Below are 14,566 nucleotides of genomic sequence, written 5' to 3'. Positions count from 1 at the left end.
TTTGTATTCTGCAGAATATATGTTGATGTACATCTAGTTTTGCTCAAGCAAAAAATCTGATTATCTTGTACACCCCATACATCTAATCCATCAGCAAATACTACCTTACAACACCTCCTAAATAAAACATCCATTTACTTATCTGCATTCTCCTCTGCTGATGGTGGCAAAGGTCCAAGCTACGCCCATCTTTATCCTGGACTAGTACAATATAATCTATTAACATTCTTGCCCCATACAGTCTATTCTTTAAGCAGCCATCATGTCAGATCATATAATTTCCCTTTTTAAAATCCTCCACTAGCTACACATTACATTTAGAATAAAATCCTAACCCCTGCGGGATCTGGCTCCTATTTCCTCTTCAAGCTCATCAGTTGCTGTCTCCCTTGCTCACTTCACATCAACCACTTCCTACCTATCCCTTTATGCCTTGGGCATGCCAGATGTGTTCTGCCTTAAGGAAAGATCTGATTTTTTCAAGTCAAGGCCTAGGGCTTATGATTGGCTCCTTCTGGTGGTATGCATCTCTTGGCTCAAATGTTACTTCTCTGCAAAGACATCCCTAACTCAAAGTAGTGTCCTCACTGGGCACAGCAGTTCAGTCTGTCATCCTAACCACTTAGGAGGCTGAAGCAGGAGGATCCCTTGAGCCCAAGAGTTTCAGACCAATCTGGGCAACATAGTGAGGCCCGGTCTTAAAATAAATGAATTAATAAATAAAAATAAAGCAGTGTCAGGCTGGGGTTGTGGCTCAGTGGTAGAGTGCTTGCCTAGCACCTGTGAGGCACTGGGTTCGATCCTCAGCACCACATAAAGATAAATAAATAAAGGTATTGTATCCATCTAGAGCTAAAAAATATTAAAAAAAAAAAAAAGCAGTGTCCTCTAACCCATCCATCAGCTCTTTTCATATAACACTATTTTCTTTGTAGCACCCATTACTCCCAGGTATTTTCTTCTTAACTGATATATTTTCCATCTTCCACCACTAGCATGAAAGACCCCAGTAGGTGGGTAGGAATGTTGTCTGTCATTCATTTACATTCAGTACCTAGAAGAGGACCTGGCACAGTGGAGGGCACTCAATAATACTACTTTAATAAAGTAAATACAAATCATTTTGTTGCTATAGATAGATGAATATTCATAGTATCTATTATCTCATTATAGATTTATATTGATATAATTCAACCAAACAATTGAAAGGAAATATGTTTAAAATAATTATAATAGTAAATGTTTTTAAAGCTCTCAGAAGTATACAATCAGAATTCAAAACAGTATCAGTTATCAACAAAACCAAAATAACAAAAATCATTGTTTTAACACAGTGGCTTGTAATAAAATCTACTGAACAGAATAAAATTAGGAAATGAAGAAAAAGAAACATTTTTTTCTGGCTTACAGTGCTTAAAAGTAATCATATCTAACACTGCTACAGTTACATTCTAAAGTTCTATTCCATTATCTTTGAAATAGACATTTATTTGTCAAGCTATTTCCTAGAACAATAATATAATCTCTCATAAATTTGAAAATATTTCAAGTTAGGCCTACTGAAGACACCAAAGAATTATTAACCATATCCATCCTGTTCTAACCATCCTATAGAATATTAACAACAGATGACATCAGAGTTCATTCACAGAATGAAACAAAAGAAATCATTAATTGAAAGGTAACAAAAAAGAAAACAGGAACACAAACATATCCTTTTTGTATTGTGGTACTGAGATATACTTTTGAAATATTTCACTGTTATGGTCAATTCTGACTTGTTTTTACTATGCAACATATATAAGTGGCAGTTCCAGATTGAAACACTAATTTCTAAAATGTTGTCCTCTTATAAATCCACTGGGATTTACTGTTTTCATAAATTAAATGTTCTTGGTACTTTAAAGGGAATTTTAAATATCACTTTATAGACCAAGGCACACAATAACAAAAATTTAAATGCCACAGAAATACAACCAAGAGAAATTTACAGGCCTACTCAGAAAATCCCTAAAGGAAATATACCCAATCCATCCTCAAATTGACACAAGTCTCACGGTATCCTCTTACACACACACACACACACGCACGCACACACAGGCACACACGTGCACACACACAAATTTTATTGTTTAATAGCTTTTCCCAGAATGTTCCTTGTCCTATCCTACCTCTGTACCTTCAAGCTCTACTTCCTATCTTGAATTTCTTTTCTGCTATGTGACCTCCTGTTCCAAATCTTGCCCAGCTTTCAAAATATGACTCAAAGCCCACTTGCTCTAAGCAGCTGTCTAAAGTTTTCCTCCAAGATATCTCCCCTTCCCATACCATCATAGGACTTGATTTGTAACTGATAGAACTTAATGCCATCTGCCTGACTGCAAAATTATTTAAGCGTATGTTTATCACCACTGTTTTCTTCTTTGTATTCCTTCATTAACCCAATACAAAACAGGAATTAAACAGTTGTTCAAGTTAACTGAAATATTCTGATTGTTCAGCCTACTGCCCAACACAGACAGCCTCTAAGAAGAGGAAACACTCAATAAATGTTGACCAAATAAATGCATCTCTTAATCCCCAGCCCAATAAATTTTGGTCAAAGCAAGAAAATAATTATCATTATTTTTAAAAGATTGTTTGTAGCAAAAATTAAGTATGTAAAGTATTATAAACTTACCAGAGTAAATCTGAATCCTCTGGGAGAGGGATGAAGTATTAATTTTATACATGCAGGAAGCAAGCTCAAAAATGTAAAACAAAAGCTAAAAAAAAAAAAAAAAAAAAGAATAAGAATAAAATGTTTTCTTTATTTTATTTTTTAAAAATATCTTTATTTTTATTTATTTTTATGGGGTGCTGAGGATGGGACCCAGGGCCTCATGCGTGCGAGACAAGTGGTCTACCACTGACCTACAACCCTAGCCCAAATATTTGTTTTCTTTATAGAGATATAAATCTAGCTAAACAAATACTTTTTAAAAATTTAGGAATCACATTATTTATCAACTTAAGTTGATTTCAAATTAAATTTTATTAAATTTAGGAGAACAAAAAACATTTAAATAAAAGCTACACACTGAAATGTGAATATACTTTTATACAAAATTATATAATACAGAACAAAACATGATACTAAATACTGCTTAAGCTATTTTAGTACTTAATATCAGGTATAGAAAAGATAACAAAGAGGGCTGAGACTGTGGCTCAGTGGTAGAGCGCTTGCCTAGCATGTGTGAGGCACTAAGTTCAATTCTCAGCACCACATAAAAAAATAAAGATACCGTTTCCATCTACAACTAAAAATATTTTTTTAAAAAAAGAAAAGATACAAAAATATATAGTTAGAGGTCAATTACCAAGTAAATAGACAAGACTGTTTTCTGAAATTGATCCATTGTTTTGGACCCTTACCTCTCAGAGTATCCTCTCCTGTCCCCAACACACACACACACACACACACACACACACACAAACACACATGTGCACACAAATGTTATTGTTTAACAGGAGAGTCTCTCTGGCCCTCACTTCATAAAAGTTGACTCTCTGATTTTCAAGCCCATGATAAGTTAGAAAGAACAAGATATAAAGGGAACAAAAAGCTACTGAAGCTGCTCTTGGTGATGACTGACAGGCAGGGAGAGAAAAGAATGAGAGAACACAGACACACTGGAGTGAGAGCACAATGGCAGACACTCCTCTAATCCCTGACAACAAGTATATAACCTAACACAGGAACTGATTCTTCCTACTTGTGGTCCTGTGACTTGTCAACTTGGCTAGGCTGAACTGAAGTTCCCAAAATTCCCTTACTGTGTGCTTCCTGTTGCTGTGGGCTGCAAGCTGAGAGGGCAAGAGGGAGACAACACCCATTTCCCAGTGATTCAAATGCTAGGTGCTGCTGTGAAGAGACTTCATGGATGTAAAGTACCAATTTGGTGGACTTTAATTAAAAGGGCTAGGCACAGTGGCACATGACTGTGTGATTCCAGCAACTGGAGAGGCTGAGGCAGGAGGATCACAAGTCCAAGGCCAGCCTTGGCAACTTAGACCCTGTCTCAAAATAAATAAAAAAAAAAAATTAAAAAGATTGGGGATGTAGCTCAGTGGTAGAGTGCCCCTGGGTTACATGCCCCTGGGTTCTACACATAAGTTTTAAGTCATTCAAAGGGAAACTGTCCTAGGGCCTAACTGGGAAGCCCTTTAAAAAAGAGCTTAGGTCTTCACTTACAGGTGCTGGATCTCAATCACTCTTCTTTACCCCTAAATATTTCTTTTTGACCATCTGCCTGTGGACTTCTGGTGTGCTCAGCCAGCCCCCCACAACTGCACAACACTATTCCTGGCAATAAATCCACATGCAGAGATACATAGGTGTGCATGTGTGCATGCATGTATACACACACACAAATGATGACCTCAAACTTGTTCTATTTCCTTGGTTGACCTTAGCTGATACCCTACTGAAATTCATGATATTTCAAGACCATGGTAAACAATATTCAGTGAGCTCTGTTTAAGGAGAAAACTAGGTAAAAATGAAGAAAGACTTTCACATAAAATAAATCAAACAAGCTGGGCACAGTAGCACACTCCTGTAATCCCAGAGGCTTGGGAGGCTGAGGCTGGAAGATAGCGAGTTCAAAACCAGCCTCAGCAAAAAATGAGGCACTAAGCAACTCAGTGAGACCCTGTCGCTAAATAAAATACAAAACAGGGATGGGGATGTTGTCAAGTGCCCTAAGTTCAAATCCCCAGAATCCATCAATCAATCAAACAAGAGAGTTTTATTGTACAGAGGGATAAATTTAAGTTGAAAATCCACTAGTGAAGAATACTTCATTCACTAATAATTTCAGATAAATGAGGTATTACTATAATATTTTTTAAAAATCTTTTTTATTGGTGCATTATAATTATACATAAAAGTGGGATTCATTGTTACACATTTGTATGTACACACAATATAACTATAATTTGGTCAATTTCATTCCCTAGTCTTTTTCCTCTTCTCCCCCTCTTCCCTCCCCCTTGTTATAATACTTTTAGAGGATAGTTTATAAAACACTATAACTATAACTTAGAAACTGAGTGTATTACCTGATTATTATCTGAGTGTGTCGTGGCAAAATGTCCTTAATCTTCAGAAAAACACTGAAGCTGCACCAAATATTGGCTACTTTATCCTAAAAAAGATTTGTTTTACATTTTGGTAAATTGAAAAACATACTAAACCCATGAAGTCCATGATCATCAAAGTAAATAAACTTTTGAAACATGTGAAACTTTCATTTACATTTATAACAAGGTAGATTAAATTCTTCAAGCAACAAACACCTACACCTACACTCATCACACCTGCACTCAAGCATCTTGCTTTTTGTTTTTCTGATGGGAGGGAGTTAGTGGAAATCATCAGCCAACCATAGTCTCAACGCAACATTCCCTAAAAATACTTGATGTTTTTCAAAAAGCAGTAGATCATCCTTAAAAACTGAAGTTATTCCTTTGAAATTTTTGTTTTTAAATTTTTCCCCATCTGTAAAACATATTACACTTGATACATTTTATTACACACCTAAATTTATTTAGAGTGAATTACTAGGTACAAGCAATGACAAGAGCTAATTGCTAATAAATCAAGAAGTTTAAAAACATTAGCAGTTGTGCTAGGATAACTTTCAAAATTAAATTTGAACTGCAGTTCTGCTCATAAAACCCTCCTCTATACTGTTGCTTGATTCACAGTGCATAGGCATGACATCAAGAAAGTCACTGACAACCACTGTGTCTCATCAAAGAAAATGCCCTTCAGGCTTTTGAGGGCAACAAGTGAATGAAAGTGCCTGATATCCATTTTTGTTATTATCATGAGAAATACCCTTTCTGAAAAGGAAGGTAAGGCAAAAAAACAGGCAGCTTTCATGCAGAATTAAACTTTTCTTTATATAAATGTTAGAGTTTATATAAAAAGAAGGTCAAGAGTATAGCTATCAGAGTTTAAATTACAGCTCCGTCACATACTAATTACCCGAACCTCTGATCTCAGTTTTCTTATCTTTAAAGTGGGGCTAACTGCTATTTTAGAGCTACTATAAGGATCAAATAAAGGCCTGGCACCCAGTAAGTGGTGGTGATAATAGTGATTGTTTTTTTAATCAGTATCAGCACCACCATCATCCCCACAGACAGTCACACACACACTCCTATTCCTTTCCTTTGTAACAGCAAACTCCTTTCGCACTCAGTCTCTTTCAAAATGCTCGTTCCTATAAATCCACTGAAAGATAGTCTATAGAAATTTATGTATTTAAAAATTAGAAAGATAATATGTACTTTTTTAAAAGAAATGTTATTCAAAAGCAAATAAATATGTTGTCTCTAACTTTATTAAAAGGCTTTTTTGTTTCAGAAAAATGGTTTGTTTAATTTAATTACTAAATCTAAATGATCAAATTATTCATGTAATAAAACTTTAACAAGAGTGATTAAACTAGCATTAAATGAAATGAAAGATTCTCATTAAAAATTACTATGGATGAAGGTTATACATATCTCATAAGGAATTAGGAGATCTTTCTGGAGCAAACATGATTATTAGTTTAACAAATACTTTCCTAAGACTAAAAAGAACACAAATCAAAAAATTACAGAGTTGTTGTTATCTTTGTAGCTGCCGCTTCTCATGCTACCTTTCATTATGGACCCTATTTCACTAGAAAAATATATAACTGAATTATGGATTTGATGATGGCAAAAATACTAATGTATTCGTATTACGAACTAGAAAATGCAAGCTGAGCTAGGCCTTCTATACTGAATCAATGACTGCAAGGAGGAAAGCTGCTAGGGTCTCTAGTCCTGTGTCTCCTATATGAATTCCCCAGAAGTTACAAGGAAAGGACAGTAACAGAAAGGAATGACAGGAAAGGTTATAAACATACCTCAAATAATCCACGATCAACTGGGAAGAGTCTTCGTAGGACCTGCAAGGCTTGTTCCCTTTCTGTAAAGAATGGCAGCCAGCAGAGAATGAATGAAGCCACAACGGTACAAGCTAGCTTAACTAACAACCTGAACCTAGAACCAAAACAAGAATGAGCAGTAAGATAGGGATTTCTGCAAAACTGATGTTAAATTTCATTGAATACAATAAATGCAAATGCACAGTAATGCTAAATCTAGCAACTAATATGGATGAGACGGGAGTTGGCTAGAATCAGATTTAAAAATTTCAGAGCTGTTAAGATGTGCACTTCAACAAAAAGACTGCTGTCATCATCCTAATTAACTTTTAACTTTGATGCCATTTCTATGGGAAGAAAGGGACACAGTCAATGTCAAATGAGGAAGTATTTCTAATAAGTATATAATGTAATAAGCTCTAAAGAGATGAAATCCTACAACAATGCTCTAACAAACCAATCCACATTACCTCCAGTAAGTGTACAATGATCAAACTATCTCTCTAATTAAGAAGATTCAAAACAATATAGAACATGACTTAATCACTTTCTTCCCATTCATCTGTGGCCAACACATTTATCAGAAATCACCAAAAGGCCAAGTGAAGGACCACCTTCCTCCAAGTAAGTATGCCAAATAAACTGTCTGAAGTAAAATTTTGAATTCTGGTGTTTAAAAGTCACTCACCCTTTTCCTTTGAGGCCTTTTTTTAAACACTTGCCAAGTAAAAAGCAAAAAAATGGCAAGGAATGGTAAAGTTCCATCTGTTTATAATTTATAGCTAAACAAAATGCCAGAGACCCTAGCAGGTCCCAGTCATAAGATACTCCAAGAACACCCCACAAAGCAAAGCCCAGACTCACAGAATTATATATGTTCCTGTGTCAAGGAAATTATCTCAATAATTAGAAGAGGTAGGTCTTACATTTTATACAGCATATTTCTTATGTAATTTCAAAATAATATACATGTACCATAAAAGCTACTTCTAAGAAGAAACCAAAAGTATTAAGGTAATAAACAAATATGAAATCATATCCAATAGCCTCAAATATATTAAGCCTACTGCTAAAGAGCAACTAATATGTTTAGGATAAAAATAGCTCTAAATGGTTAAAATATAGCGTTGTTTCTTTTTTTTAATACTTTTATATATATATATATATATATATATATATATATATATATATATATTTTTTTTTTTTTTTTTTTTAATATGGTACTGAGGATCAAACCCAGGGCCTTACACATACAAAGGAAGCACTCCACCACCACTCAGCCACAACCCCAGCCCCAGCTTTCTTTTTTTTTTTTTTTTGACTACTTGGCAGTACTACTCTTAACAACATACCAAAATCTACAAAATCAAACAATGCTTCAACAGTAAATTAAAAAAATAAAATAAAACTTATTGAGATCAATATACTTCCTCTGTAATGTACATCAAATAATACAAAGAATCAAAAGAAAAACAGGAAAAGAAATTCTAATTAGAAATTCAAAACATGCATAATGAAACAAGTAAAATTTAATAGACGTATTAAAAGTCAAGATAACCTTCTAAATCATAAAAGAAAAGATATAGGTGTGCTCAAGATGTAGGTAAAAGTTTTAACATCTGACTAGTAAGGTCAAAAATTATCAAGGAAATAATGTAAAAGAATTTCACAGAACTGAAGAACATGACTTCAAATTAAACAGACCCATGCAGTGTGCAAAACAACTGTGAAGAATACCTGTGCCTAAACAAATCACTGCAAATTTCAGAGCCCAAAAGGTAATAATAAAAACAAAAATGATTTTGTAGCAGTAAATACCTACATAATACTTAGCATTTCCCAAGAACTTGTTTTAAGTGCTTTATAAATATTCATTCATTTAATTCTCAAAACAAGTTTACAAAGTAATAGTTATTATTAGCCCTATTTTGCAGATGGAGGGGAGTACATAATTGTTAAAGAAATGTGCTCCCACAAAGTGACATATCCAAAAGCTCTGATTGAGTATGTAATTCAAATCACAGATGAGAAAAAACTAAAAATTTACCAGAATGGGTAAAATGAAAATGACTGAAAATCAGTGAAAATGGAGAGCATGAGGACTCTTCCAGCATTACTAATGAGAGTATTGACTGGTGCACCATTCTTAAAAATAATCTGAGAGCCGGGCATGGTGACACATACCTGTAATCCCAGCAACTAGGGAGGCTGAGGCAGGAGGATTGCATGTTCAAAGCCAGCCTCAGCAGATTAGCAAGGCACTTAGCAGCTCAACAAGACATTGTCACTTAATATAATATAAATATATATACATATATATATACATATACATATATATATATATACATATTTTTTTTTAAAGGGCTGGAGATGTGGCTCAGTTTTAAAGTACTCCAGGTTTAATCCCCAGTACCAAAAAAAAAAAAAAAAAAAAATCTGAGGATAACAATATAAAGGCGATCAGTAGCATAGAGAAGCAGATCAAGGGAGAAAGAACAGAGGGATAGGGAGAGTACCAGGGAATGACATTGATCAAATTATGTTCTATGCATGTATGAACACACGTAATGAATCCCAATATTAGTATAATTATAATGCACCAATAAAACAATAATTTGAGATTATCTAAAATTGGACATGGCACATCTATAACTTAGCAATTCCACCCATAAAAAATATATGTTCACAAAGAGATATTTATAAGAATGTTCAGAGCAGTATTCAACACAGCCAAAACCTCACTATAATTCAAATGTCTATCAGTAACAGGATTATTTCTGTTCACGTAATATCGTAAAGCAATGAAAATGAACAAATTATAGCTATATACAACTGCATGAATAGTCTCAAACAAAATGTTGAGCCCAACTCAGGAGGCTGAGGCAGGAAGATCTTATGTTAGACAATAGCCTTAGCAACTTAGCCAGACCCTGTCTTAAAACAGAAAATAAAGGGGTTAGGGATGTAGATCAATGGTTGAGCACCCCTGGGTTCAATCCTCAGTACCCCACCCTTCAAAAAGTGAACAGAATAAAAAATATGTGATAAAAACAATTACAAATTTGAGCATCTTTTACAAATTCTTTTTAAAGATATACATGGTAGTTTTATTATAACCAAAAAGCCAGGCACAATGGTGCACGCCTGTGATCCCAGCTACTTGGGAGGGTGAGGCAGTAAGATCCCAAGTTTGAGGCCACCTGGGCAATTTGGTGAAACCCTTTCTCAAAAACAGCAACCAAAACAGACAACAAAAATAAAATCCTGGGAGGCGAGTGGGGCAGGTGGGTGGGGGGGTGGGTGTTGAACTACCAAAAAAAAAAAAATTGGAGAGACATGCAAATTTTCAGCAAATTAAAAGATTTATTTACTTGTCTAAATGTTCCTTCATTAGAATACTTTAAAAAAAAAAACACATAAATTATAATTATTCAATTGTAGTTTCCCGAAGCTTTAAGTTATTACTATCTGTTAAGGAAACATTTTGTTTCATAACTCGAAAAACTATAAGAATGCTTGCTGGGTGTGGTGACACATGCTTGTAATCCAGCAACTTGGGAGGCTAAGATAGGAGGATCACAAATTCAAGGCCAGCCTCAGCAACTCAGCAAGGCCTTAAGCAATTTATCAAGACCCTATCAAAATAAAAAATAGAAAGGGCTAGGGATGGTGCTCAGTGGTAAAGGCCCCCTGGGTTCAATTCTCACCACCCAAAACAAAGGGAAGAAAACCTTTTCCTTTTTGTCAGTGTCAGATAATATTTCTGAACAATAGGCTATGTTACACCTTTTTAGAATTAGAAAAACATAACCATATCTGGCTTTTTTTTGGGGGGGAGGGTACCAGGAATTTAACTCAGGGGCACTCAACCACTGAGCCACATCCTCAATCCAATTTTGTACTTTTTAGAGATAGGGTCTCACTGAGTTGCTTAGGGCTGTTCTATTGCTGAGGCTGGCTTTGAACTTGCAATCCTCCTGTCTCAGCCTCCAGAGCTGCTTATGCAAATAGTTCATGTAAGCACCCATCCTGGTCAGTAAGATATTTTTTTTTAATATTTATTTTTCAGAAGTAATTGGACACGATACCTTTATTTTGTTTATTTATTTTTATGTGGTGCTGAGGATCAAACCAAGGGCCTCACATGTGCTAGATGAGCGCTCTACTACTGGGCCACAATCCCAGCCCCGTGGTCAGTAAGATATTATAGGATGAGAATATTATGTGAATTGAGCCTAGATTTTGTAACATATAACTGATTTCATTTCTAAATTAGTAAAGGATACTGAAAATGTCCATAGTCGATGAGAATAAGACCTGGATACAGTAATATGCATAATGCATTAGCAATCTGTAAAGAAAAATATTGTGAAATAAGAAAGCAAATTGATGCCCAAACAGTAAAAAAGAGTGGCCAATGTTCCCATTTTCCTCAACTGCTATACTTTTTTATCAAAAAATTTCATTTTTATAAAACAACTTTTTAGACACTTAAGTTTTCATGGAGGTAACAAAGGACACTACAATAAAAAAGGGGAAAAATCACAAGAAGGTATTTGTCACTTTTAGAAAATATACAAATTGGGTAAGTTAATCTAATGAATAACCTATATCTAAAATGGTCAAAAATAATTTGGTAACTATGGCTATGAGGCTAGAGGAACTGTTCAAATACCTTCCAGTTTAGTCATTCTCACAAACCAGCTCAAAATTCAGATTTACTACTTAAACAATAAATTTAGTGCAGGGTGTAGTTTAGCAGTACATAACTTCTTATTACTGTAGTAAGGCATGAAAAAAATTACTGTAAGGTAAGGTGATATTTTCTAACTGGTAATAATTGGTAGAATCTTATTCTATCTACTCCCTAAAGCATAGCTTCTTTAAGGTCTGTCCTTAATAGGGGAATTAAGAAAGCATTTCACAGATGAAATGTCAGGTTGCTTTAAAACTTACCTTTTTCTTAGTTGAGATAGCTTTTAAACAACAACAGTACAAAATCACTGCAGGTATATAAATCAGCAAATCAGCAATAAAAACTAAAAAACAAGCAAATAAATTCAAGCATGAGTCCAGGAGGATCTACAGCAACCCATTAACCACTTTTCTCCCTTCCTCCAACCTTACTGAGAATTCTGTTAACACTAAGTTCCTACCTACTAAGGGCAAGGCCCTTCCACAATGGTCTCTTCATTCCCTTCACCTGTGCCGAATTTCAAATGCTACATTACAAGAATCTCTTCTCAGTTTACTCTAACAAATTCATACATTTAATCAATTAGATGTACTCAATGTTCTCTCTTTGCTCTGACTTGGGCTTAAGAATGAAAAATACTCAAAGCAGGAAAGGCAGTTTCTTTTTCCTAGTATCTGTATACTTCACATTTTCTGGTGCAAAGAACAATCAAATGTGGAAATGCATGGAATATTTTTTAAATGCTCACATTTATTAAAAAAAAATACATAAACTTCTGCTAATTAATTCATATAAAGAGCTTGAGAGGCCCAAGTAAGGAAAAAACTGGGGGAAGAGAGTAAATTTTTTTTTTTAAAGGGCAGGGAGTACAGCTTATTGGTAGATGCTTGCCTAGCATGCACAAGGCCCTAGGTTTGATCTATAGCACTATAAAAACAAACCAAACTCCTGCCCCTCAAAAAAGTACATAATTCTGAATGTGCAGTCCTTTTAGAACAAATAAAAATAATACATTAAATTCTTTAACAGTAATATCAAAGAGTCAATTTTTTAAATACAGTGTTCAGGAAAAGTGACAGTAAAACTGTCAGTGTTAAATGCATGCAATCTATGTTCAACTACAGACACCATATTTAAGACGACAGTGGGGCTGGGGGTGTAGCTCAGTGATAGAACCAGTGTTTAGAATGCATAAGGCCCTGGGTTTAATCACCAGCACACATTAAAAAAATTAATAAAAATAAAAATAAAAAGAACCTGCCAAACTGGAACATACCCAAGTAGTATAACACAGACCTCAATAAATTGGTTATCTACATAACAGGGCTGCTGAACATGGAGAAGTGACTTTAAATGTGGGATGTTAGGTACATGGAAGGATCAGACTGATTTTCCTTAACCTAAGAAAATAGAAACTGGAATACTGGTAGAAGTTCAATATAAGAAGGAAATTTTTAATGATTAGGGTTCTCTGAAAAGAGAAGTCTGTCTCTAAAGGTTTTGAGTTCCCTGAAAATAATAGATATTGTTTCAGATGTTGAATAATTATATGGTGAACATCAAGTTGAGAAAGGATTAAAGCACTGGAGGGGAAAGGAGGGAGGTGTGGGAGAGGGAAAAACAGTAAGATAGATTATCTTGGGCCCGAGAGTCCATGACTGCATGAAAAGTAAAGATAACAGATGTTGATCTTAGACTTATTAAGGAAAAGGGCAGGACTAGCATTAAAATCTTCATCACATAAAGCTTTTAAAGAAATCTAAGCTTGTTACTTTCAAGCTTCTAGAACAACATACACAGAGCAATAAAACTAGTTGAGTAGATTAATTTAGCAACAGTGTTCAAAAATACAATAAATGATAGACATTTACTTTAAAAAAGGTGAGAGGGTCTTGGAATTAGGATATTAAAGCAGCAGACTAAATAACAGAAGCTTCAATTTATAGCTATTTATCTGCCTCACTGAACTATGCCTCAGTTTCCTCTGCTTAAAATAAGGATAATAATAGTATTTATCTCACTTTGGAGTTCAAAGAATTAAGTGCAATAATAAATGTAAAGTACTCAAAATTATTCCTTTCTACTCTTTTTCTTATCTTACATATAAACTTGGTATTATACTATCTGTGTATGTATATATGTGTGTGTGTGTGTATTATATATTTATATTTATATGTATGGACACATATACAATATGCATATGTATAATTATACAACTTTAAAGTCATTAAGAACAATAATAGTACTTTTTATCAGTTTGTCCCAATTTTTTAAAAAACAAATTTTATATTCAATATCTGTTGTTCTTTTACCTGTTGTACGCATGAAGAGCTTATGTGCCTGACTCTCATATCCACGTGATGTATGAAGAGCAATCCAGTCTGGATTTATAAGCTTTGCCCTGCAAATCAAAGCATATATAAATGTACCTTCTTTTTCACTTGCAGCAATAAAAACATATGAAATTATTTTAAGGATATATGAATTTATTTTGAGAACTGTCCACTAACATCAATGTTAAAGCTTTACTTTTTATTTAATCATGTGAAATTGACTTAAGCTATAAAATAGCATCTGCCTTGATCATCTTGCAACAAAACCATGCAATGTATAACGGGAAGCTTTCCCTTTACAGTTCCAGTGTAAAACCAATCTGATATGTCATTCCACATATTAAGCACATATTTGATAAAGAACAATATACTTGTGCTTTATAATCTTCAGTTATAACAACTGTCTATAATAAACAATTATTGTCAATCAATGATAAAACTAAACACAAATACTGAAGATAAATGAAATTTTAAATCATATTATATTACCCTAACACTGAAAAAGTATTATTAATTATCACGTTTATGAGCTTATTTTCAATCCATAGTTTTTACAAAGTAGTAAA

The 14,566-nt window shown here is 34.2% G+C and overlaps 1 protein-coding gene across 3 annotated transcripts in view; it reads right to left on the bottom strand.

Annotated features, from left to right (window-relative positions):
- The window catches only part of Alg6 (ALG6 alpha-1,3-glucosyltransferase), a 94,375-nt gene that overhangs the window by 61,740 nt on the left and 18,069 nt on the right, over nucleotides 1–14,566 (bottom strand). For all 3 annotated transcript variants that reach the window (XR_011708853.1, XM_071617908.1, XM_071617909.1), the window contains 7 exons: nucleotides 13,980–14,068; nucleotides 11,928–12,010; nucleotides 11,258–11,322; nucleotides 7,660–7,845; nucleotides 6,951–7,086; nucleotides 5,107–5,192; nucleotides 2,681–2,765 (listed from right to left, as the gene is read on the bottom strand). Coding sequence is in view for 2 of the 3 variants with exons in the window: in XM_071617908.1 (XP_071474009.1) it covers nucleotides 2,681–2,765; nucleotides 5,107–5,192; nucleotides 6,951–7,086; nucleotides 7,660–7,845; nucleotides 11,258–11,322; nucleotides 11,928–12,010; nucleotides 13,980–14,068 (730 nt within the window). In the remaining variant the exon portion in view is untranslated. The remainder of the gene's footprint in view (nucleotides 1–2,680; nucleotides 2,766–5,106; nucleotides 5,193–6,950; nucleotides 7,087–7,659; nucleotides 7,846–11,257; nucleotides 11,323–11,927; nucleotides 12,011–13,979; nucleotides 14,069–14,566) is intronic.

This window comes from Marmota flaviventris, chromosome 10 (genome assembly GCF_047511675.1).
Source record: "Marmota flaviventris isolate mMarFla1 chromosome 10, mMarFla1.hap1, whole genome shotgun sequence".
In the NCBI taxonomy this organism is placed as follows: domain Eukaryota; kingdom Metazoa; phylum Chordata; class Mammalia; order Rodentia; family Sciuridae; genus Marmota; species Marmota flaviventris.
The sequence above is the reverse complement of the archived record's forward strand: the minus strand, read 5'-3'. Positions and strand labels throughout refer to the sequence as shown.